At 42.6% G+C, this 26873-nt stretch overlaps 3 protein-coding genes across 3 annotated transcripts in view; 2 read left to right on the top strand and 1 right to left on the bottom strand.

Moving 5' to 3' along the window:
• The window catches only part of LOC148368215 (uncharacterized), a 359448-nt gene that overhangs the window by 67975 nt on the left and 264600 nt on the right, over window positions 1-26873 (top strand). The window lies entirely within an intron of this gene.
• LOC148368220 (uncharacterized) overlaps window positions 1-26873 on the top strand; it is a 306344-nt gene that overhangs the window by 82767 nt on the left and 196704 nt on the right. The gene's annotated exons all lie outside the window — the stretch shown is intronic.
• The window catches only part of LOC148368227 (uncharacterized), a 66363-nt gene that overhangs the window by 5557 nt on the left and 33933 nt on the right, over window positions 1-26873 (bottom strand). Inside the window, exons 4-5 of the mRNA XM_088329633.1 lie at window positions 15191-16357; window positions 6694-7235 (exon numbers count right to left, since the gene is read on the bottom strand). Of these exons, the coding sequence (XP_088185759.1) occupies window positions 6694-7235; window positions 15191-16357 (1709 nt within the window). The remainder of the gene's footprint in view (window positions 1-6693; window positions 7236-15190; window positions 16358-26873) is intronic.

Genomic DNA, 26873 nt, shown 5'->3' with positions numbered 1-26873 from the left:
CTGTTTGATGCAAACTACAAAATGTTGAAAAAAGAATAGATTTCCCATCCATTTCGACTTCTAAATCTTGATTTGCCTTGCGATTAACAAAGAATATGACTTGGGTTTTATTTAAACTTTTCATTTATTTGTATCCATCCATTCTTTTAGGCTAATGACTTCATGATCATAGCACGTTATCAAATCAATATAATTATCATTGGTATAGAAAATGTTAGTGTCGTTGGCAAATATTATTCATCTTATACTTTTGAAACATGAAAAATATATCGGTAACATATAAATTAAATAGCTTTGGACCCAGGATAGAACCCTGTGGTACTCCACAACAGATGTCCAAGTATTCAGACGACAACTGTCCCATTTTCACATATTGCTTCCTCCCCGTCAAATCACTTTGAATCCATTGCACAGACACGCCCCTGATGCCATTTCTATCTTTAGTTTTTTTAATAGTAAACAATAGCTTATTGTGTGTAGACATCTGGTGGAAGTCTTGACCCGGGGGCGGGCAACCATGACGAATTGTTTAGAGCAATACAATAAGGAGCTTTCCCTTTTTGCCATATCTCCTCTCTGCGTATTTTTGGGGGCCACGCCCAACGACGGTCCTCCGAAATAAGGACGTTGCGGAAAGTAAAACCACCAACCTGCTCTGTTCAACACAATTTGGAGTATCTTGTAAACAGTTCCTGGACACTCTGGTTCCTGCCACGCAGGAGGAAGATGGTCTTCACCGATGTCTGCAACACACAAGTCAACTTGCATTAATTTGTGACGAAACTCACATCAACCTGATCTGAAAGCTACAAGAGGGCAAGGAAAGACTCAAAAAAGGTCAGGATGCGCAAAATGAAGAAACCTTGGGAAGGGACCGCACATGAAATATACAGGAAGTCATGGAAACAGGGTTCATACATGGTTTTCATGGCCAATTACGAGCACTTTTCAAGCACTTCCAAAGCCTCATTTTTTTCTCTCCAGTACCTCCAAAGGGAAAAAAAATCAAGCGGCCATCAGAGGAATGTTTTTTTTTGTCTTCTTTGAAGATTGAAATAAAGTTGCTATCTTGCTTCTAGCACATACTTTGTTCTATTTTGGGATGTTCCCATCCACGACCTATGATCTTTGTGTGTGAAGGGGCTGCTATAACAGCGCCACCTGCTGGTATGGGGTAAAGTTTGGGATTCTGATTTTGTAATTGGCAGTCTACAGTTTGCCGCTAACGGTAAGCCACGATCTTTTGGTGCTCCGAAAAAAGTTAATCGTAAAGATTAAAACCACGGCTGACTAATCTTTCTACATGCACGGTAATGTGATTGATGTTGTCAGGCTGTTTGGATTTATTTTTGTTTTGTTTCTGTCGCCTTTTGTGTTAGTTTTGCCGGACGTTGCATGTTGTGCTAAAATGCTAATTCCCCTTATAGTGTTGAAAGCCAGCAATGGTAGGAAACCACGTGTTGTGTGTGAGTCATTTCATTTGCAGCAACTGTATTAAAAGCCTCATCATGCAGTCCAGCCCGAATGGGGATCTTAGGTTGGACGGCTACACCGCGGTTACAAATTATATATACATATATAAAGTTTGGATGTGACTTCATACCAGTTGCTGCTAAACTTCATTTGATTTCCTGCACTTTTAGTATTTGCTGGAGGTGAAAACGGAGTCGTTTACTGTAAAAGGCTGAAAAGAGTTGTATTTGAATGAAAAAAACACTATTCTTTCATATCAATGGTCGACTTTTTGGCCAGTCTGCAAAATTTTGGAAAGCATTGTTATTGTAGCAGAAGCAAAAAAATGTCCAACCTTCCCCGAGCTGCTTGGAAAAAGCGTCCTCTCGTCGCGGTCCTTCCTCACTGGAGCGCATTCTCTCCAAATTTCAACGAAAAATATCTCCAACTGGGGGTTAAAAGGGACCACAAAGTGACACTTGTGTCGAGTTGACGTCGTTTGAAGTCGACTAGAGGACTTTCTCCACATTCCGTTGTTCGGCAGCCATGACACCTTCTCATTCGAAACCCCGCCGCAATGGATTGTGGGTAAAAGTGGCACGGATCATATGATGCGTCCAAGAAAATGGGTATTTCGGGCAATCCTACCAGATACGACTAAAAAGCGTCTTAATAATTTAGGAAGTCAGGGCTTTTTAACCCTCAACCGGGGAAATATAATCAGAAAGACACTTGAGGTGTGAGGTCCTGGTTGAAAAGTTGTGTTACATAGCATTTCTCCTGGTCGGAGGTTGGAAATCTCAGTTGTCGTCTTTTCGGGAACGCAGCAACAAAAAAAAAACCAAAGAAGACGAGATCGGTCGGCGACAAAATAACTCGATTCGTCCGGTGAACGACTATGTTAAGGCAACATTTGTAAAAAAAAGAAATTGTAAATAGGTGAAAAGAAAAAAAACAGTAACGGGTGTATTCTTCACTTTCGTTATGTTGAAATTCCTGCTGAAATATTTTTGTCTCGTTTGTGTTTGTGTCCTGCAATGACGAGTCCAACAGTGCCACCTGCTGGTGGAACCGATTGATTTCATTGATTTTTTTTTGTTGAATTCTCACAAAATCCGTGTTTTTGTTGCATTGCTGTTAAAAAGGTTGGTGCCGCCTTCATTTGTTAAGCTGGGTTGGGGAGGGTTACTTGAACTGGATGACTTTCAGTGACTTTTGGATGACTCCAATAACTAATATGCTTATAAAAGACAAGAGAAACTAAATAGGAATAAAATGACTCCATTTTGTGCAAGCTCGGGGAATAACGGAATACACAAAAGGGCAAAAATGATGTTTGGATTTATTTTCACTTTGTTTCTGTCGCATTTGATGTTTGTTTTGCCAGAGATCAAAGAGATCAAAGCCAGGAGAGAAAGCTTACCATGTGGTGTGAGTCATCGTTTGATTCCTATTGAGTTTCTTTTGTCTTTTATGAGCATATTAGCTATTGGAGTCATCCAAAAGTCATTGAAAGTCATCCAGTTCAAGTAACCCAACCCAACCCTGCTGTTAAGGCATGGGCTGTGCGGCCGCCTTTTTGGTTTGCCGTATGTGACGACCCTCTTTCACGCACGACACAAGGTTTCACAATCACTCGGTTTATTGCCTGCATTCAGTCAACAAAACAATACAAAAGTCAGGGGCATCTGTTCGCGACTGCAATCATCTCCAGCGCGTACAAATTGACTGAATCTACGGCAAGCGCTGAAGCCCATAAATTGCCAAACGAAAAAGACAGTCGCAGATGCCCATGACTTAACACCTAAAGGAAGTACCGGATTATTAACAGTAATACGACAAAAACACAGATTTTGTGAGAATTCCAAAAAACATTCAAAACAATCAAATTTCAACTCTGTTACGCCTACCTTCAGCTCAAAAACACGGTGCTGAAGGTAAGCTGTGCCCAATGTCAGTTGGATAAAAAAAAATGCATATTTTGCGAGATATAGGAGCTGCTTTCACGAACTCTCTTTGTATATACTGGACTGTCCCAGAAAATTAGAATATTGTGATAAAATTCTTTATTTTCTGTAATGCAATTAAAAAAAGAAAAATGTCATACATTCTGGATTCATTACACATCAACTGAACTATTTTAAACCTTTTATTATTTTAATATTGCTGAATTTGACTTACAGCTTAAGAAAACTCCAAAATCCTATCCCAAAATATTAGAATATCATGAAAAAGTATACAAGTAGGCTATTCAACTAATCACCTGAATCATCTAAATAACTCAGGACACCTTGCGAGGGTTCCCTAAGCCTTAAAAGCACTTAGCTTGGTTCACTAAACTAAAGTATGGGGAAGACTGCTGTACAGAGGACCATCATTGAAACCCTCCCTCAGGAGGGTAAGACACAAAAAGAAATTTCTCAAAGAGCAGGCTGTTCACAGAGTGCAGTTTCAAAGCATATCCCCAAAAAGTCTGTCGGAAGGGAAAAATGTGGCCGGAAACGCTGCACGACCAAGAGAGATGACCGCAGCCTTAACAAAATTGTGAAGAAGAGGCGCTTCCAGAATTTGGAAGCTGGAGTCCAGGTATCAAAAGCCACAGTTCACAGACGTGTCCGGGAAATGGGCTATAATAGCCGTATTCCCATGGTCAAGCCACTTCTGAACTCAAGACAACGGAAGAAGGGTCTGACTTGGGCTACGGAGAAGAAGCACTGGACAGTTGCAGAGTGGTCCAAAGTCCTCTTTTCAGACGAAAGCAAGTTTTCCATTTCCTTTGGAAGTCAAGGCGCCAGAGTCTGGAGAAAGGCTGGAGAGGAGCAAAATCCAAGTTGCTTGAAATCCAGTGTGAAGTTCCCACAGTCAGCAATAGTTAGGGGAGCCGTGTCAGCTGCTTGTGTTGGTCCACTGTGTTTCATCAAGTCCAGAGTAAATGCAACTGTGTACCAAGAGATTTTAGAGCACTACATGCTTCCATCTGCAGAAAAGCTCTATGGAGATGAGGATTTCATTTTCCAGCATGATCTGGCACCTGCCCACAGTGCCAAAACCACCAGTAACTGGTGCACTGACCACGGCATCACTGTCCTTGATTGGCCTGCTCATTCCCCTGACCTGAACCCCATCGAGAATGTGTGGGGTATAGTTAAGAAGAAGATGAAAGACACCAGACCTACAAATGCAAATGAGCTGAAGGCCGCTATCGAAGCATCCCGGGCATCAATAACACCTCAGCAATGCCACAGGCTGATTGCCCTCAATGCCACGCCGGATTGATGCAGTAATCCGTGCAAAAGGATTCCCAACCGAGTACTGAGTGCATCAATGGACATTTTCAAATGTTTGATTTAGTTTTGCTGTTATAAAATTATTTTTTTACTTGGTCTGAGGAAGTATTCTAATATTTTGAGATAGGATTTTTGAGTTTTCTCAAGCTGTAAGCCAAATTCAGCAATATTAAAATAATAAAAGGCTTGAAATAGTTCAGTTGATGTGTAATGAATCCAGAATGTATGACATTTGTTTTTTTTAATTGCATTACAGAAAATAAAGAACTTTATCACAATATTCTAATTTTCTGAGACAGTCCAGTAAATGTATATAAGTTGTGCTAAATGAAGTATATATAAAAAAACACTCATTTAAAGTAAAGTAATGTAGCTTGAAACGTTGATGCAACGTGTTTCGATGCAACCACTCCACGAGGTGCGGCGTGTTGAGCAATGTCCCGTTTTTGTCGGCAGTCTCCAGCGCGCTGCCAACGATGTTGAAAACCAGCGGAGGTGCTGACCACATGGTGCGCGTATGTTGAGTCGCTCATGGCAGCAACTGGAATAAAAGCCTCATGTTTCTTATGTTCATATGGCTTTCCAGTGAGAACTTTACTTTGGTCCATGATAATCCAAGTCCCTTTTCTGTTTTATCTTGACTCAACACAGAGTTAAGTTTCGATTCTGGCAAAAGTAACGTGATTTCAGACTCTTTCATGGCCATAATAACAAAACATTACCCTATGGCTTTCAATTATATTTATTTGGTTCGGAATCTAAGTTGGTGGTTACCAATTCGGTCAGTAGGCGGTGCTCTCGGTTTCCGACACAAATTCGTTTGAAATAGCCCGCGTCTAGCATTTATCATGAAAGATGCAACTTTAAATACAACTTTAAATGATCGATTTTGGAGTTATTTGATATGGATAATGATTGATCGGACCAGAAGAAAAATAACATCGACCCAAAAATAATGCAGTTTGATTTCATGAAACTACGTTTTATTCACAGGACAAAGAAAATGGAATTAAACGAAAGAATAAAACACATTGTTGACACAAGCACTCAGTGATGGAAAGTGGAAGAAATGATGCAACAGGTCAACAGTAATGATCAATGCACCCGGTTTTAAGATAATGGACTCATTTCAATGATCAGGGACTGTTTTCATAGCCTGCCAACATGGGATATTTACCCAAAACACCAAAGAAGGTGCTGCAATAACCCTTTTTGTGTACTTTTGAGAACAAAAAAGACCCTCAGGGGAGGAGTGTGTGAGAAGCAGCACGTGGCCAAGCAGGAAGATGAAGAAATAAAGGTTCCTATCTCTTTTGGCGGCGGACATCACAGGGATTGTTCTCATCCGGACGACAGGGACGGAGAGAACCACAAGCTCTCCAAGCTTTGGGGCTCTGGTGAGAACAAGCCCCAACCCTGGGGATCTAGGTCGGCCATCTTGTTGTTATAATAACGATACTTGTTGATAACAGGCAAAACTTGTATGCGGGCACACGAGGAAATAGATCTATCAAGAAACATGACGCATATGCAAAGCCTGAATCTTTTGAATCCATATGAAGACTTTGGGGTCACAAATCTTTATGATACAACTGGAGTCTGCTCCCTTCCTGTGGCTTTTTTTTTGACGTGGTAGCAGTCAGTGGTTGAAAAAAGGGGAGGGCAAATGGTTTTGTGGCCGTTATTTTCCAATAAACGAACTGTATGATACTTAACCAATTGAATGTTTTACAACTCTTAGTGAATTTTTGACCACAAACTGAGCAGGCAAAAATCTTCTCGCCAGTGTGGGTTCTTGTGTGTCATTTCTAATGTCCAATAATAGTCTGAAAAAATGTCCGTGTAATAACCTGGGAAGCCCTTTGAGACTCTTGTGATTAAGGGCGTCACAAATAAAAAATGACTTGACAATATAGATATTTTGTTTTTCACCACAATGTCAACAGGTCAAAGGCTTCTCTTCAGTGTGGGTTAATGTGTGTCTTTTTAAGTTCTGACTTGAAGTGAATCTTTGACCGCAAACTGAGCAAGAAAAAGGCTTCTCACCAGTGTGGGTTCTGGAATGTATTTTTAAGTACCAACGATGGGTGAATCTCTGACCACAAACTGAGCAAGAAAAAGGCTTCTTGCCAGTGTGGGTTAATGTGTGTATTTTCAAGTGTCCATTTCGGGTGAATCTCTGACCACAAACTGAGCAAGAAAAAGGCTTCTCGCCAGTGTGGGTTAATGTGTGTATTTTCAAGTGTCCATTTCGGGTGAATTTCTGACCGCAAACTGAACAAGAAAAAGGCTTCTCGCCGGTGTGGGTTTTGGTGTGTTTTTTTAATATCCCATGCTCAATGAATCTTTGACCACAAACTGAGCAGGAAAAAGGCTTCTCACCAGTGTGGGTTCTGGAATGTATTTTTAAGTACCAACGCCGGATGAATTTCTGACCACAAACTGAGCAGGCAAAAGGCTTTTTGCCAGTGTGGGTTAGTTGGTGAGTTTTCAAGTGTCTACTTTGGGCGAATTTTTGACCACAAACTGAGCAAGAAAAAGGTTTCTCGCCAGTGTGGGTTCTGGTGTGTATTTTTAAGCTCCCACTTGTGGTGAATCTTTGACCACAAACTGAGCAGGAAAAAGGCTTTTCCCCAGTGTGGGTTCTAGTGTGTATTTTTAAGTTTCCACTTGTAGTGAATTTTTTACTACAAATTGAGCAGGCAAAAGGCTTCTCACCAGCATGGAATTTCATATGTAACTTCATATAATACTTGCTTTGTAACGTTTTGCCGCACTGAGAACATGTGTTACCACCTTCAACGTTTGTGGAGCGAGACGTGTCGTCATCTTCCGTTTCCACGTGTTGACGGGAGCTGATGCTTAGAAGCTCCCGCCGACCGTTATCTTCAGGTTGACCTTGATCTTCGGCGGTTGAACGGACCCTGGTCACTCGCAAGACTGAATAATCGTCCTCCTCAACAGGCTCCCTATCTTCTGTCTCTTGCTTCACGTGATAAGGCTTCAGATCCTCCTCAATTTTAACGGCAGGCAACTCTGGTTCCTGCCGCGCAGTAGCAAGATATTCTCGGCCGACGTCTGCAAGACACAAGTCACATTTATCTGTATTGCCCTCAACTCGTTCAGTTTTCAGAAGATTGTCCCCGAGTGCCAAAACGTAAGAAAGATTCTAAAGGCTTAGGCGCTGCTGAACAGTGAGTATTAAGCCTCTGGGAATGGAATCTTCACGAGATGCCAAGAGTGGCTTTGTTCAGATTGTTTGCTGCGTCCCATTCTTCCCACTTTCCCTCGCTATTTTTCCTCGTCACTTGCTTTGCGCGTGCATGTGCAAGTGAAACGTGTCCCAATACTCTCAAGTCCGAGGGAGAAGTCCCCTTCGACCCTCAAAAGAACCACTTCGGATGGAAGGAGGTCTGACTTGGAACAAAGTCACTTCCCAGAAGACAAATTCTCAATATCAACAAACATGGCTGGAAAAGAACCGCACAAATGTAAGTCCTTTTTCACAACTATGCATGTTTTTGAAACAAAATACATCGAGATGTCTTCGACATAAACGCAACGGAAAACCTTATCGTTGCCTCAAAACATGAACATTGCCAAATGACGACTTTACACAGAGTCCAAATCGACCAAAAAAGCCACAAACGACTCTTGGCACTCCAAACCGCCGAGTACCTCAATTTGTTTAGCCCCGTTTTTATCTTAAAGGAGTCGTGCCTTCACATCCACACGGACAAAACGCCGGTCGCTGAAGCGGCATAGTCACGATAACGTTACGGATATATGTCATTGCGCGTGTTTACTGCGCACGATTCCGCGTGTCCCGTTTTCTTTACAATATGATGCTAACACGTGAGACCGAATCGATTCTTGACGCGGAGGGGAGGTCGGCATTCTGTACCTGTTAAATTCTATTCTATCGATTCTAAATTCTAAAGCATATGTGACGCTGGCCAATAGAAGGCTCCGACAGCCACGTCAGGTTTGCGCTTGTCGATTCACTATGAAATCGTTATGCGGGAGACATCAGATCATTTCCTGTCTCGCGTCGAGTCGCACCGGCCTGTTAGTGAACGACTTGTGTCGAACGCGGTCATGCGGGCTAATGTTTCAGAGACTGTGGAGCAAACAAAAGCCCTGATCACATTCAGGGCAGAAAATGATGAGCAGTTCACAGAGAAAATGTTCACCACAAAACAACTGTGAGAGTGAGGAGGCTAACCTGCTGGTCCGCAATCTTATTGTGACAATGCATTGACCCACGAAGGACAGCTGTCGAAGCGATCGGCCGGGAGGTGAGCAACACGGGACATTTATCTATTTATCTATTTATCTATCTATCTACCTAGGTTATATCCCACAAGAGGGGTGACAAACACATACAATAACAAAGAAATAAAAAAAGGGAAAAAATGGCAAAAAAAACTCAAAGAATTTTGGACCATGACCGACCCGGCACCCAAGTTTGTCATGCTTTCGTCTCTCCAGATGAAACGTGACACGACAAAGCGGCCACGTCTCCTCGGAGCACCCGAAACCTTGGCTTCCCCGATTCACTCCGTGCGATACCTCGCACTCCATTCCACCAACTGCAGCCGCATCACAACCCAAGTACCTAAAGCTTTCCACTTCTTCCAGCTCCTGTCCATACGACCTTATTTCTAACGCCATGCCCACTCCATCACGTGAACACCTCATCAGCCTTACTCTTCCCAACTTTGACGCATCACTTAGGCTTATCACATACGCTTCCAAACTTACCAACCTTCTCAATGATTCCTCAGCATCAGCCACGAGCGCTCTGTCATCTGCAAACATCATCTGACTTGCCTGCCGCCACACTGTTAGACTTTTATCCATCATCTCTACACCTCTGCCAAATACTCTCACCACGCCATCCATGTACACATTAAACAGCCATGGTGACATCACATACCCCTGTCTCACACCAGTCAACACAGGGAACCACTCACTTGTCTCACTCCCTACTCTTACACATGCTATGCTGTTCATATAAAACTCTTCAATGCTTCCAACAACTTTCCACCTACTCCATACATTACCATCACTTGCCACAACGCCTCTCCATCAACTCTGTCCTACGCCTTTTCCAAGTCCATGAAAGCCAAATAAACATTCTTACCTTTTGCAAAATATCTCTCACACTCCCGTCGTACTGCAAACACCTGATCCACACATCCTCTTCTTTTCCTGAAACCACTCTGCTCCTCCATCACCACCTCGTTCGTTCTTTCTCTCGCTCTCTTAATCAAGACTCTTCCATACAGCTTACCCGGCACAGACAACAAACCGATACCTCTCGAATTGCAACATTCATACTTATCACCTTTGCCCTTATAAAATGGCACCAACACATGCACTCCACCAATCAACAGGAGCCACACCACTTAAAAAGCATACATTCAACAAGCCTACTGACCAGTCAATCATGTCCGTGCCAGCTTTCTTCAAGCATTCAGCAGTACAGCCATCCAACCCAGGTGCCTTCCCCCCCTTTCATTTCTTTCACTGCCTCTTGCACCTCCCATGTTGACAGGCTTCACATTTCAATCACCCAACACGGGCATTCTCTCCATACCGTCTATCGCCTGGACTCTCACTTCTCTCCCGTCCTCCACTCCTCAAAATACTCATCCCGTCCTGACTGCCAACCAGCAATCTACCATCCTTATCTTTCACTTTCTCTTCCTTTCCACACTCATCGTTTCTTACTCTTTTCACTTCTTTCCAGAACACTTTTCTCCTTTGCTCAAAGTTCACTCCTATCTTTCGACACCATTCATCATTTGCTTTCCTTTTCGACTTTTACCAACCTTTTCTTCACTTCACGGCACTCTTATCTTGCAGCCTCTCCTCAAAGGTACGTCTCTTCTATGTCACAGGCCCTGATACCTCATCATTCCGCCATTCACTTCCTTTCCTAACACCTCGAACAACTTTTTTCATTCCGCACACTTCTTTCGCACTAATCAACACTGCTTCTTTAAATCAATTCCATTCCATTTCAGCATTCTCCACTTCCCTACTACTACTCCGTTCCTGTGTTTGGGTCCTACAGGGAAGGTTTGGTAACGATATGTCAGCTTAAGGGTCAGGTGGACTGTTCTTGTGTTTACTTTTCATCGTGTCACACTTTAAAGACCCCTACTATACCTGGTAAAATGGCATTAAGATACTAATAACTAGGTTGTCATTTACTCACTGGAGGGTTCTCAGGGCCAAGTGGGAGGAATGGGATCGGACATTTGTTTCCTTAATCCGTTGTATTATTCTGTATGGTAGTGTGTCGGCGCCAACCTTTACGTCAAGTACGCGCAGTGTGACATGATACAAGTACGGAGTGTTACGCTTCAAAGCGTCGGAAAAATTAAATAAGACTATCCTCTCTGTAGAGTATGCTACTACGACAATAGATGTACTGCACCCCTTAATGAAGAAGTACAATTTAATGATCAAGCATTCAGGTTAGGAAATAATCAAGAAATCATGATGAACTCAAGACACTTGATTCCTAAAGAGTCAAAGACCTTAAGACCCATGAGCTCACTCGTGCATCGTTCCACAAAAGGTTTGAACCCGACAGGCCGAAAACCTGCACCGTTGCGTTTGGCGGGTCACGTCGCCGTACGGATCGGATTTCGCTTCATCGTGCAGCCCTACTTACCGCCGTCACTCGGTATAAACCCTCAATACCGGATTTTCGCGCCCATAAAAGTCTCCGATTTTCTTCAAATTGACGCTTTTGGAAGCAACGGAGGTAGACCGGCTCGGTGGCCTGAGGGTTGGGCGCCCGCTCCCCAGAACGGGAGGTCACAGGTCCGAGCATCATTACTCGAAACTTTTGGGGGTAATATCAGAGGTTTTGGTGATCTTCCCCCCAAAATCATCCTCGATGACTTTCGGGCGCCTCTCGTTTGATTGCCGTCATCTAAAACCAACTTGGGAGACAGCGCCCTCAGGGTGTGAAAATACACAAGGTAAAAATACCCAAGCGGTGCCTGGTTTTGAAAGTAAACGTTGCGTCGCCACGGTGACCACGTGACAGAAGGTCCGCTTCGGTTTGCGCATGCCTACGCGTCGACGTCAATTTCTCGACAATTCGGTCAAGCGGAAAGAAAAGGATATGGAAAGTTGAACCTGAAATGAACTTGAAGCAGTTTTGGAGATGACAATAGCTTATTGTCTGTAGACATCTGGCGGAAGTCTTGACCCGGGGGCGGGCAACCATGACGAGTTGTTTAGAGCAATGCCATAAGGAGCTTTCCCTTTTTGCCATATCTCCTCGCTGCGTATTTTTTGGGGCCACGCCCAACGACGTTCCCTCCGGAATAAGGACGTTGCCGAAAGTAAAACGACCAACCTGCTCTGTTCAACACGATTTGGAGTATCTTGTAAACAGTTCCTGGACACTCTGGTTCCTGCCATGCAGTAGGAAGATGGTCTTCACCGATGTCTGAAAAACACAAGTCAAACCGCATTTATTTGTGACGAAACTCACATCAACCTGATCTGAAAGCTACAAGAGGGCAAGGAACAGGGATGTAATTTGACCAAAGTGAAATTATCTGAAAATTAGGCGGGGGTCTGGGGGCCGCGGGCACCCAGCTGGGTCCAGGGCAGTGCCCTGGTGGGGGGACAAGTGGGGCGAAGCCCCCCGGAGCTCATGGGTTTTCCGTGTTTTTAAGTACTTTCAATGCACTCAGATGACAAAGAAATAGACAAAACAACAGCATCAATTTTCAATGTATTCTGAACTATCCCATATAAAATGACAGTTGAAATCAACTCAAAATCAGTCACATTAAAAAACATTGGACTGCCTTTGCTTTTAAAAACTATCACTGAGAATATCATCATATCTAACTCATGTGATGACTAAGTTAACACATAAATCATGTTGAAGAGTTCAAATTTCATGAACAAATAATTGTATCATGACCAAATGAAAAGTAATTCATATTAGAACATACCACAAATGTCTTTGTTATAGCAGAAGATGTTATCTATAAACGAAAGTACTGTAGTGGGTTGTACATAATTCACCCACGGAACTATTGTTTAGTTAGCGAGTTCCTAGGGGGACTCTTCATTCGGCCGGTTCTGGCCACTCTCGTGTTTGTTTTGTTATTGCCAGTTTAAATGTCATTAAAGCGGCTTTCGTTGTTTGACACTCCGCCTACGACTCCCGTCTCTGCTCGCTACATTGGATCACGTCGGGGTCACCGACATTTGTAGAGAATTCCTTCTCTAACCAGTCCGATCGAAACTTGTTTTTTACGATCTTAGCGATTTCTTTACCTCGCGGAGCGTCTTTGCGTTCGATCTCGGACATTTTTCTTTAAACACTCGGCAAAAACGTGTGAGAAATGAACAATGGCATACTCCTACGCCTTTATAACAAGCGCGTTTATTGGTCAACACGGAGACTTCAACCAATCGCAAGTACGTTTCATTTCAGTTACGGAAACACTAAAATGGAATGCTTTCGAGACGAAATCGTTTTTTTTTTTACCAATTAAAAAATCGGGAATTTTAAAATTTTATTTTTGGAGATAAAAAAGCGGAATTCCGCGAATTAGCGGAAAAATCACATCCCTGAGTTATTGAGTCAATATAAATACTTAAAAGTAAAAGTATAGAATTTAGTATGAAGGGCAACCTTAAACCATAATTTCCCTTACAGTTAGCAAGGGGGAAGATGGAAGAAATAGAATAGAATAGAATATACCTTTATTGTCATTGTTACAAATGGGCTAACATATTGTGACAACGAAATTGGGCATGACACTCCAGTTTTACACATTCATAGTGAGGTATGAGCAAGAAGATAAAGGAGCAGAGAAGATAATGTTATAAAACAAGGGGGATAAGGCTAGTTATAATTGACATGGTATTTACACAAGAAATGTCGGCATGTGGGATGTTACATACAGGGTTGTCGTGATACCGTTGGTATCGCAACGGTTGTGCAATATTGCATTTGATGCAACAGGTTCACAGTACCGATCAATGAACACGGTTTGAAGATAATAGACTCATTTCAATGATCGGGGATTGTTTTCATAGCGTGCTAACATGGGATATTTGCCCAAAACACCAAAGACAGGTTCTTGCACTCACCCTTTATGTGTACCTTTGAGAACAAAAGTCACTCGGGGGAGGAGTGTGTGAGAAGCAGCTCATGGCCTCACAGGAAAATGAAAAAAGCCGGGTTCTTAACTCTTTTAGCTGTGGACTTCACAGAGGTTTCTATCATCCAGACGACAGGGACGGAGAGAACCGCGGGCTCCCCAAGCTTTGTTGCTCTGGTGAGAACAGGCCACAACCCTAAAGATCTATGTCGGCCATCTTATTATTATAATTATTGATAACCAGCTCCAGACTTCCTGTGCGGAGTTTGCATGTTCTACCCGTGCTTGCGTGGGTTTCCTCCGGGCACTCCAGTTTCCTCCCACATTCGGAAAACATGCATTTCAGGTGAATTGGCCACTCCAATTTGTCCCTAAGTGTGAATGAGTTGTCTGTCACCGTGTGCCCTGCGATTGGCTGGCAACCTGTTCAGGGTGTCCCCTGCCCACTGCCCGGGGATGGCTGGGATAAGCTCCGGCCCCCCACCCCCCCCCCTCCCCCCGCGACCCTAATGAGGATGAGTGATGCAGCTAATGAAATGAGATTATTGATAAAAGGCAAAAGTTTATGGGGACAAGAGATGAAATAAATCATCTATCAAGAAATATGACAGGTATGCAAATCCTGAATCTTTTGAATCCATATGAAGACTTTGGGGTCACAAATCTTTATGATACAACTAGAGAGTCTGTTCACTTCCTGTGAATGAATGTAGCTTTTTTGATGTGCTGGCAAAAAGGAAAAAAGGTGAGGGCAAATGGTTTTGTAGCCGTTATGTTCCTATGGACAGCCTGTGTGAATGTTTTTTAAGTTACAACTCTTAGTGAATGTTTGACCACGCTTCTCGTTAGTGTGGGTAAGTGTGTGTTATCTTCAGTCCCCCCTCAAGGTGAATCGTTTTCCTCAAACTGAAGAGGCGGAAGGCTTATCTCCAGAGTGGGTTAGATGGTGTAATTTCAAATGCTCATTTAGGGCAAATTTTTGACCACAAACTGAGCAAGAAAAAGGCTTTTCGCCAGTGTGGGTTTTTTGGTGCATTTTTAAGTTTCCATTCTGTGAGAATCGTTTTCCACAAACTCAGCAGGAAAATGGCTTCTTCCCAGAGTGGGTTAGTGTGTGTTGTTTTAAGCTCGCAGTTGTAGTGAATCCTCGACCGCAAACTGAGCAGGAAAAAGGCTTCTCCCCAGTGTGGGTTAATGTGTGTGTTTTTAAGTTTCTATTTGTAGTGAATTTTTTACCGCAAACTGAGCAAGTAAAAGGCTTCTTCCCTGTGTGGATTAGTGTGTGTTGTTTTAAATTTCCACTTCCGGTGAATTTTTTACCGCAATCTGAGCAGGAAAAAGGCTTCTCGCCAGTGTGGGTTTTTTGGTGTAACTTTAAAGAGCAATTAAATGAGAATCGTTTTCCACAAACTGAGCAGGAAAAAGGCTTCTCGCCAGTGTGAGATATTGTGTGTTTTTTAAAGCTCCCTTTCTCTTTGAATGTTTTGCCACAAATTGAGCAGGTGAAAGGCTTCTCCCCAGTGTGGGTTAGTGTGTGTCTTTTTAACATCCAACGAAAGGTAAATTTTTTACCACAAACTGAGCAGGAAAAAGGATTCTCGCCAGTGTGGGTTGTGGTGTGTATTTTTAAGTTCTCACTTTTAGTGAATCTTTGACCACAAACTGTGCAGGAAAACGGCTTCTCCCCGGTGTGGAAGAGTCCGTGCCTTTTTAAGCTCTCATTTTTAGAGAATCTTTGACCGCAAACTGAGCAGACAAAAGGCTTCTCACCAGTGTGTGATCTAATGTGTCTCTTTAAGTTGCAACTTGTAGTGAATCTTTTATCGCAAACTGAGCAGGCAAAAGGCTTCTCGCCAGTGTGGGTTCTGGTGTGTAATTTTAAGTGCTCACTTGAAGTGAAACTTTGACCACAAACTGAGCAGGAAAAAGGCTTCTCGCCAGTGTGGAATAGTTGGTGTGATTTCAAATCTCCATTGTGGGTGAATCTTTGACCGCAAACTGAACAAGAAAAAGGCTTCTCACCAGTGTGTGATCTAATGTGTCTCTTTAAGCTGCATCTTGTAGTAAATCTTTTATCGCAAACTGAGCAGGCAAAAGGCTTCTCGCCAGTGTGGGTTCTGGTGTGTAATTTTAAGTTCCAACTGTTAGTGAATCTTTGACCGCAAACTGAACAAGAAAAAGGCTTCTCGCCGGTGTGGGTTTTGGTGTGTTTTTTTAAGTGTCCACTTAAAGTGAATCGTTGACCGCAGATTGAGCAATAAAAAGGCTTCTCGCCAGTGTGGGTTCTAGTGTGTACTTTTAAGTCCCCACTCTGGGCAAATCGTTTACCACAAACTGAACAAGAAAAAGGCTTTTCACCAGTGTGGGTTTTGGTGTGTTTTTTTAATATCCCATGCTCAATGAATCTTTTACCACAAATTGAGCAAGAAAAAGGCTTCTCGCCAGTGTGGGTTCTAGTGTGTACTTTTAAGTTTCCACTTTTAGTGAATTTTTTACTACAAATTGAGCAGGCAAAAGGCTTCTCGCCAGCATGGAATTTCATATGTAACTTCATATAAGCCTTGCTTTGTAACGTTTTCCCACACTGCGAACATGTGTTACCACCTTCAGCGTTTGTGGAGCGAGACGTGTCGGCGTCATCGGTTTCCACGTGTTGACGGGAGCTGATGCTTAGAAGCTCCCGCCGACCGTTATTTTCAGGTTGACCTTGATCTTCAGGTTGACCTTGATCTTCAACTATTGAACGGACCCCTGTCACTCGCAAAACTGGACCATCGTCCTCCTCCTCAACAGGCTCCCCATCTTCTGTCTCTTGCTTCACGTGATAAGGCTTCAGATCCTCCTCAATTTTAACGGCAGGTAACTCTGGTTCCTGGCGCGCAGTAGCAAGATATTCTCGGCCGACGTCTGCAAGACACAAGTCACGTTTACAGTGGTACCTCGCTACTCCGCGCTTCCATGTAATAGTTACAAAAAATTACTACTAATAATAATATCAATTCAAAAAATTCAAAAATGAATCATGGAAAATATTCCAATTTAGAAAGGACATAATTTTACAACATCTGAAAGCAAAATATTCAATTAGAACGAGTCATTTGAAAACACAAAGAAACGCACGTATACGGCCATCGACGCGAGCCGATTGGCCGGCACTCGCCGAATACTCGACTCCCATTGGCCCGTCGGCTACAGTAGACCGCGCTTACCTCCTATACGGTACGCTTCTCGCCATAGCTGGCAGTGAGCTCGCCTTTTTCTCGCGGCCAATTTTCTAAAGGTTTTTCGAAGCCCTCGGCGAAACGCTCTTTATCCCTCGGTGCGTCCAGCCGAGCCGAGAAAAAGCCAAAGATGTTCGCCGCCGAGGAAAAAGCGAGTTTATCGGACCAGTCGAAAGCAGGAAATAGAATAGAAGAATCTCTCTCTCTAATCGTATTCCATATGGTGTACTGTATTGTACTGTATACAGGGGAAGTGTACTGAAAAGGTTTTTTTTTTTGAAGGGGCGTCGCTACTTGGAAGATTTACACTTTTCGCGGGTGGTTTTGGTCCCCGTTAACCGCGATCACCGAGGTCCCAATGTATTTGTATTGCCCTCAACTCGTTCGGAAGCATTGTCCCCGAGTGGGACAAAAAAAAAAAAAAAAAAAACGTAACGTGGAACGTAAAAAAAAAAATCTAAAGGCTTAAGCGCTACTGATCAGCAAGTATTTGGCCTCTGGGAATGAAATGACCACTAGGTGGTAGGAGTGGTTTTGATCCGATCTTTATCAACACTTAGTGCCTCGTTTCGTTCCTGCATTCGCCGCTGTGTTTTGCACAAACATGGCTCACGTTTAGCATTCTGGACGCTAACGTGTAGCCACCCAGAGCTACCCGGAGCTATCCGGCTTCAACGCCGCTAAACAGAGACATGAAAGCCGGGGGGAATCGGAGAGGACTTGCTAACACGAGGTGGTGTATAACTGGATTTTCACAAAGAAATGATTTCCATCTGCCGCAGGGATGTCGAACTTTTGGACTGGCGTGACGTCATCCGCTCCGCTACAATCACCCCTAGGGCATCATGTTAATCTGTAATCTAATAAAACAGCGGGGTAGACTGCTGGAAGTGTGAATTTCTCTACGGGGATGAATAAAGTATCTATCTATCTATCCATCTATCTATTACTTCGTGCGGCGCTGAATAGAAAAGCAAAGATAAGTAGATACTGTTAACGCTTCAAATCTTTAGTCTTTTGTAAAAAAAAAAGAATGACCAGGGCCTTGGTTGGAATGACGTATCGTAGGACCCTGACGACCCGAATCGTGTGATCACGTCACCCGAGACATCAGGGGCTGAGAATTTTTGCAAAGTTCATGCATAAGTTTAGTCTTCTTGCAATCAAATGTTATTTTTCAAGCCAAGTGACCTTGTGTTTATGGAAAGTATTGTTTACATAGTCTAGGTATCGAAAATATAGATGTTTAAAAAGAGCACTGAAGCAAAACGTCTGCTTGACATGCATCATTTTGCAAAAAGCCATTTTTCTGTGAAGTTTTCTGGGAAACAAGAATATTTTCAGAAAAATTGGCAACGTCATCAAATCGACTAAATCAACCGTTGTCTCATGAAAGAGGAGTGTTAAAGCTTTCTTGTGGTGTGCCCTATGCCTGGATCGCTACAGAGCTAGATTTCCTGTAGGCCATCAAAAACGAGTCAATATGGCCGACGTCGGCACTTCCCGTTTGAGAGACACGTCTGGCACTCGTCGGAAACGGTCAAAGATTTTGGAGATTACACAAAACGTAGGTAAGGCAGAAACTGTGACAGGAGCAACGGGGGGGGGTGTTTTTAAAGGTTGAGTGCGACGTTTTCAAACTTAAGCCTTACTCGGGACTTGAAGACAAGAGATGGAAGTACATTTATTTCATTACACTCAAATGAACTTTTTTTTTCATATTTTTGGGGGGTTTGTTCCTGTTCGGCCTAATAAAAGTAACATTCCACCATAAAGGCGCAATGGAAAAGCGCATGAGCTCAATGGAGCATTGCTCACACATTCTTAATAGAGAAAAGTCCGCATGGTCGTCTCAAATCCGCACACACGCGAATAAAGCAAAAGCCAACTAAAAGAACTTCAAAATAGACGTCTTTGAAAAAAAATCCGCCAGCGAAACGCCCTTATACTACTCCACAGCCGAACCTTAGATGTCGAGTAGTCATGTGCCCGTCTGTGCAAAGAGTGTCGTTTGAAGAAAAGTGCCAGAGTAACGCAAGATTGACACCCCGATATTTGATTGCACGCACCGATCACGTTATAAATGATTCTGTCCACGAGACGGCGTCATCGAGGACATGATTCATCTTAAAGCCCCTACGTGTGTGTGTGAAACATTTGCCTGCTGGGCTTCACTGCTTTATGGGGCTTCATTTTGCCAAGACTTAACTGTGAACGATGTTGCAGAAACCACAGAGAACAACCTTGTCTGTTCAACCAGAAAGTAAGCTACAGTGAAGAAAAGAAGTATTTGAACATCTGAGTATCCTCTAGAATTCTGACCCAGAAAGACCTGTTGGTCCCACGCTCCATGTATCATCCTGAATCAGATGAACCCGTTTGAGGTCGTCGGCTGCACAAGTCCACCCCACGCAATAAGTAAGACTTGAACTAGTAACATGGCGAAGACCAGAGAGCCGTCCAAAGACACCGGAGACACAATTGCACACCTCCAGAAGGCCGAAAAGGGCTACAGAGCAATTGCCAAGCAGCTTGGTGACAAAAGGTCCACTGTTGGAGCAATCGTTAGAAAATGGGAGAAGCTAAACATGACGGTCAATCTCATTCGGAGAGACCACCTCGTGGGGTCTCAATGATTCTGAGAAAGGTGACGAATCTGCCCGTAACTACACGACAGGAGTTGGTCAATGACCTGAACAGAGCCTGGACCGCCGTTTCCAAGGTTAGTGTAGGAAATACACAAAGACGTCATGATTTGAAATCATGCATGGCACCAAAGGTTCCCCTGCTTAAACCCGTACATGTCAAGGCCCGTCTTCAGTTTGCATATGACCGTTTGGATGATGCGGAGGAGTCACGGGAGGTTTTGTGGTCAGGACACCAAAATAGTACATTTTGGTCATAATGCTACTAAGCGTCTTTGGAGGAAGAAGAATGAAGAGAACGATCATAAGAGTACCATCCCTACTGTGAAAAATGGGGGCGATAACATCATGCTTTGGGTTTTTTTTTTTTGCTCATGGGACAGGACGAGTGCACTGCATTAAAGAGAGGATGACTGGGGCCGTGTATTTTGAGATTATGGGGAACAACCTCCTCTCCTCAGTCAGAGCGTTGAAGACGGGTCGTGGCTGGGTCTTCCGACACGACAATGACCCGAAAGCAGCCAGGAAAACCAAGGAATGGCTCTGTAGGAAAAATATCAAGGTTCTCGCATGGCCCAGCCCGTCTCCAGACCTGAAACCAATCGAAAATCTTGAGGCAGCTCAAACTCTATGTTTTTCAGCGACAGCCCAGAAACCTGACTGATCTAGAGAAGATCTGCGTGGAGGAGTGGGCCAAGAAATCTCCGGCAGTGTGTGCAAACCTGGTGAAAGACTACGGCAAACGTTTGACCTCTGTAATAGCAGACAAAGGCTACCGTACCAAATATCAACATTCATTTTCTCTGGTCAGCACGGCGGTGCAGTGGTACGAGCGTGTGCGGCATAGTTCTGAGGTCATGGGAACCTCCTGCGTGGGTTCAAATCCAGCTACTACTGTGCAGAGTTTGTATGTTCTCCCCGTGCACTCCGTTTTCCTCCCACATTCCAAAGACATGCATTTCAGGTGAATTGGCCGGTCCAAATTGTCCTTCGGTGTGAATGTTTCGTCTTTCCCTGTGTGCCCTGCGATTGGCTGGCGACCGGTTCAGGGTGTCCCTTGCCCACTCCCCGGAGATGGCTAGGATGGGGTCCAGCCCCCCCCGCGACCCTAATAAGGTGAAGCGATACAGCTTATGAGATGAGGTTTTCTCAGGTGTTCAAATACTTCTTTTCTTCACTGTATATATTTTGAAAGAATGAGTGTTGTGGCAAATCCTCAAAAGCATTTGCACTTGCATATATAGAAATAGATTTGCATACATGTCTACATTAACTTACAATACATTACTTGCTTGTGGGAAAAGGTCGGGGTGACCTCGGTTGAAGATACCGTTACCAGACGATTAGAGTTTACCTTGAAGATACCGTTGCCAGACGGCGTGCAAGGAACGGTCACGTACTCATACGGCGTACACGGGACTGGTCACGTACTCATACGTGATACAGGACCGCCTTTTGGGGTGTATCCAATCGAAGTCGCTGCTACTAGCTTTAAAAACAGTGTCATGTTCAATGCTCTGAGAGAATCTGCAATAAAGCTGTAAATCTCCCTCCGAAGCTGGCCTCTGTCTCCTTATCCACATATGAGAAGGCTTTTCCTAACCAACCGACAAATTCCTCAACAAATCAATGGCGCCACAACGTGAATTGACCCACTAATCAAATAAAACCGAAAAGGGAGGAAACTTCTCATTGTCTCATCGGTCTCGCACCAGCGACTGAGGTAAGGAATGTTTTTTTATCTCCTTATTTCAGTTTGCTTGTCGAGATATTTGTGGAGAGACAGGAGCCAGAATCTCGGAGCTAAATTAAATGCATGCATGTGAATTTCTCCATCCGTAGTCTGGCCCAAGTTCGAGCGGATGTGATATGTGAACTGTGTTGAGATTTTGTTGTCTAAACGGGAGTTCGATGCTCAGGAACCCTGTTAGTTAAGAGACATGGCTGCGTGAAAAACATAACAAGGCTAATTTACCTAGAATAAAAAGGTGTGCAGCGCGTCGGTTTAGGTATAATTTATGATTGTCTTGAGATCTGTGTAAAGCTGTGATAAGACGTCGTCATTTGCTAGTGGCAGTTCAAAATAGGCGATTTATATATTGTTAATACGGGAAATATTTATTTGTTTCCCTAGTGGATTTATGATTTGGGAGTCGGACATGTAACCTTGACTTAATAAGAAGTATGGTGCGTGGAAGACCGCCATTTTCTAAAATCTGATTTTGTTAGACCGACGCTAAAAAATGAGCAGTAATCGATGTTTTATTATTAAAATACTTTCGCATAGAACAGGCGATACAAAGAATGTGTGGGAATTGATGACATGTTTTGGTGTGGGAGATGTCTCATTCGGGAATGTTGGTGTGTGCCAGCTAGCGAGAACTGTGCGTGTGTGTTTCTGTCTGTGGATGTGTGTTCTCCCCCGCCCGGCTAGCTCAGTCGGTAGAGCATGAGATTCTTAATCTCAGGGTCGTGGGCTTCGCTGAGTGATTTTTATTTCAATGGCAGATAACATCGCTTGCTTAAATGTGATTTCTCTTTATTTAAATAATAACGGTCATTGAAAAAAAAAAAAAAAAAAAAAATGTTACCAATGAGCAAACGTTACTGCTTTTATATTTAATATTAAAAAGAGGTAATTATATAATAAAAATAAATACAAGTAAAAGTGTCCTAAACGTTTGTTGAAGACCCTTTTGAAATGTAATGTTTATTTGACTGTTTATGCAAATTATATTCTGTATTTTTGTAAAAAAGGAAACAAAATATCTTATTTTGTACGCGGGTGATTTATAGTTAACTGTTTAAGGGCTAGGACGACGCTGTGCGGAGGAGAACTTTTGTTGTTTTTGTCTTTTTTGTTTTTTCTTTTGTTTGGCGTTGGGTGTGGAGTTATGGAGGCATGGATGAATGATGGAGTGACTGCTTCTTGGTTTTTGTGGGTTATTAGCGCAAACCGTTGGTTCTTTTGGTCTTTTTTCTTTTTTGTTTTTTGTTTTTTACCCCCCCCTTACCCCCACCACTCTGTCTTTCTCCGTGTGTAAGTTGAGCTCGACCGTGTGTATTATTTTCCCTTTACTTTATGTGACGTTATGTTAAGTGGTGTCATAAAAATAAAAAAATGGAGGGATTACTTAATTCGTCAAGTCAAGTGCTCCGTTTGCGTGCGGCCTTTTGATTTGTGAGATCTTGTTCCGATAAACGTAATAAGTATAGTTTGGGTAAATTGAGGACAATTTGGCAAGCTTTTTCAAAATACAATGAAGAGCAGATTACTCAATCTTGAGGAAGACCATGAAAAATTTAAGAATTTAATTGCTAAGGTGATGTCTTCATTCATTCATTCAGTCATTTAACCTAGACTAAACATCCGAGTTTGTAAACATGACCGATTTAACAGGATTCAGAAGTCAGACGATCGTTGAAAAGGGCCGAAGATAGACAGAAAAACGAGCAAAGAACAAACAAAGAAGTTCACTAATCCATTGTCTGGCCGCTTGTCTACAGAAGGGTCGTGGGGACACTGGAGCACGTCCAGGCTGTCCTCAAACAGTGCTGATTGCAGCCAGTTACGAGGAGAAAGGGGTAGACAGCTGAGCACCAAGGTCAGTTTGGTACTGATAAGCTCACGAAAACATTCCGGCGGCAGACTGCGAGTGAACGTCACAATGGACTGAGCCAGACGGCCAAGGCCGTCGACGGTGATAAACTAACAACACAAGTCTGCTTTGAATCACGCTAGAATCTTGTTGATTGACGTAGTGTTTACAAATCTGAGGAATATTGATACGTTTGGATTGTGAATTATTTTATTTTTAACACAGAAATACTGCTAAAATTGTATTTTGAATCTGCTTTCCAGGAAATCGGTGATTGTGTCTCCAGAGGCGAGAATAGGTAACAGGGAAATACCTTTGACTTTATATCAGATAAATTTGTTTGTTCTAAAGGTCGTGAAGGGCATCTTACAAAAACTACACATTAAACAATGGTTCCATGGGTGAAATAGGTACAACCCACTACAGTACTTTCATTTATAGATAAACTCTTCTGCCATAACAAAGACATTTGTGGCATCTTCTAATAAGTTACTTTTCATTTGGTCATGATACAATTATTTGTTCGTGAAATTTGAACTCTTCAACATGATTTATGTGTTAACTTAGTAATCACATGAGTTAGATATGATGGTATTCTCAGTGATAGTTTTTAAAAGCAAAGGTAGTCCAATGTTTTTTAATGTGACTGATTTTGAGTTGACTTAAACTGTAATTTTCTATGGGATAGTTCGAACTACATTGAAAATTGATGCTGTTGTTTTGTCTATTTCTTTGTCATCTGAATGCATTGAAAGTACTTTAAAAACACGGAAAACCCATGAGCTTCGGGGGGGACTTCGCCCCACTAGTCCCCCCACCGGGGCACTGCCCTGGACCCAGTTGGGGGCCCGCGCCCCCCAGACCCCCACCTAATTTTCAGGTAATTTCACTTTGGTCAAATCATATCCCTGTAACAGGCAGACCAGCACCGCATCTGGGCCACTTGAGCAACTACAAAACACTACAAACTGAACTGAGAGACTGAATGTGACAATTGACGGCTGTCATCTACTAGCTGGTTAAGAGACAGGAGTCCAAGGTCGAACAACCATTTGAAAAGACGCCCCAGGGGATCTCGTGTACATCAAGGTCGACGAAAGAGGAACCATCCGAGGCGTGAGGGACCGTACACCGTCGTGAGGGCAACGCTGGCCGCAGTCCAGGTCGAGGGCTCACGCTGCCACCCAGGGGTCATCATTAATTGATTTTTGGAAAAAGATTAATATTTAAGTGCGGAAAAATTAAAATTAATTTTTTTGCGGCAAGGCCAATTAATGGGTATTTATTGGATTTCTAGCCATTAATTGGTAATTTAATGGTATACTAGCCGTGTCAATATGGTCGAACAAACTGGTCCTTTAATCTTTACTTTTAGTACAAAAAATATCTTCTGAGTTATTGGTGATCACATCAGCTACCGGCATGTTGGGGCTTGTTTTATAATTATAATTTGTCGATTTCTCCTAAATTAATATGCGAATTGTCGGAACACTAACTGAGGTTAGATGAACAGTGAATGATAGAACATTCACGCCAACATTATCATGCGCAGTAAGACACCTTAGTAATAAGAGGTTTTGCTATTTATTACACATTCATTTATGAACAAAAATGTGTACAACATAGAAGCATCGGAGAGAGTGAAAATGTTAGAGATTTTCATTAGATGAAACGATGTGGGAAACAAATTCGCTGTCCCAGAAGCGGTTGTTAGAAAACAAAAAAAGTTGGGCTTCTAGGCAATTTGTTGACAAGGTTGAATTTCATTTCTCATAAAAAGCTGGGCCTTATAATGGGGGAAACACGGTAGCTTACGCGTATACATGCACTGTCCCGATTGTGCGTGTATGTGCCCTTGACCGCATACGAAATGCTCGCGCGGCGAAAAAATTTACACGTTTGTTGACGCAATCGACTAACAAAAAACCCGGATAATTTCGCAATTAATGGGTCGCAAACTCGCAATAGTTGCTAATTATTTAAATTTTGCAATAAATGGATTTATGAATTTAAGCAACCATTCCATTAATTTTTCGCAATTAATGGCATTAATTTTTCACCAATCATTTATTGCTGACCCCTGCTGCCACCGTCAACGAGACCAAGCAAGATCAACAGGGCAGTAACGTTCAAATTAGGAAAACAAGATGTGGATAACAAAGCTGTGTGTGATAATAAATTGTCTGATATGGTTGTTACTAGGAGCAGAGCTCGAGAAATCGCAGCGGCGAATGGAAATTGCGGTTCCGAAAGTGCAACCGGAGATCCAAAAAGCGACGTTGCAGACCATGACGCATCCTAGAGACAGCGGCCCGGTTAAGTGTGACACTACTGTATAACATGCCAAAACGGTTGGTGATTTGGAAAGTACAAGTACACTTTACCTCATGAAGGGCTCACTGGCCCTGAGGTAGATAAGCTCTAAAGTACCAAAATCAAAAACATTACAGGAAAAAAGAAAAATGTGAGATGTGACGAAAATGTGTAAAATATAATTTTTAGAATATGGTTTCATAAAAAGCATGCACTCGAAATTTTTTAAAGGGACAGTGTGTATAAATTGACCGCAAGAAGTCTTTGCACTGTGGAGTGCAACCAAAATAAAAGTGCTTAACAGGATAATAAAGGGGGGTCACAGCACCCACATAAGCACTATTTTTCACTGCCTCTAGGTGATGCTCATGTTATGTTATGGAAAACTCCAGTAACTCCAGTTTGCAATCGCGTAGTCACACCAGCAATCCCTGTTTTGGATATAAATTGCTAAATACTTTATAAGAAAGCTAATTAAACGATTTAGGTTCACTATCAAGACATTTCTAATAAAAACTCGCAGGAAAAAACCTTAACCGACAACGAAAGTTTTATCCAGAAGCTGTAGCAAAGAAACTCAAAAGTTTTGATTAGGTAAGTGTTAAGGACTATAAACAGGACATGCGCATTTTGCTCCATTGCACAGCGCCCGTGCTAAAAGTAAATACGTAAATATCTTCAGTTGTAGGGATTTTTAACATTTTCATTTTGGGACAAAATGACAGACAAAATGACCCTTAGCACTCATAAGTGACGGCAGGAGTCAGTCGAATTTTAAGTCACTCAACACTCAAAACGTTACACGGTAAAAATTAAAATCGCTGAAGGAAAGTACCGTAGAAATACTACGACAGTAATACGGTAATAGAGAAATGCCCCTAGAGGTATACTAAACAGTATCACAAAACTAACGATTCAATATAGTACTTTAAAACAAAGACATAGTACACTACATCAATTAAAAATAAGTAACTACAGAACTAAATACCAAGTTAAGTGCAAGAAAAGCATTTATGAGAGGGCTCTCTTCAATAAATTGAGGAAAAAGCCGTTTTGTCCAATGAAAAAGACGGACTTAACCAATTACCAACAACAATGACGTAATCTCGGAGCGACGAGATCTCGTTAGCTAAGATCGGCGTGCAGAAAAATAAAATCTCATACAGCAAAACCAAGAATCTTTGTTAAAGAGGAATTAAAT

Source organism: Urocampus carinirostris, chromosome 3 (assembly GCF_059441175.1).
Source record: "Urocampus carinirostris isolate Australia breed hairy pipefish chromosome 3, RoL_Ucar_1.0, whole genome shotgun sequence".
Lineage (NCBI taxonomy): Eukaryota > Metazoa > Chordata > Actinopteri > Syngnathiformes > Syngnathidae > Urocampus > Urocampus carinirostris.
This window is presented reverse-complemented; position numbering and strand designations above follow the sequence as displayed.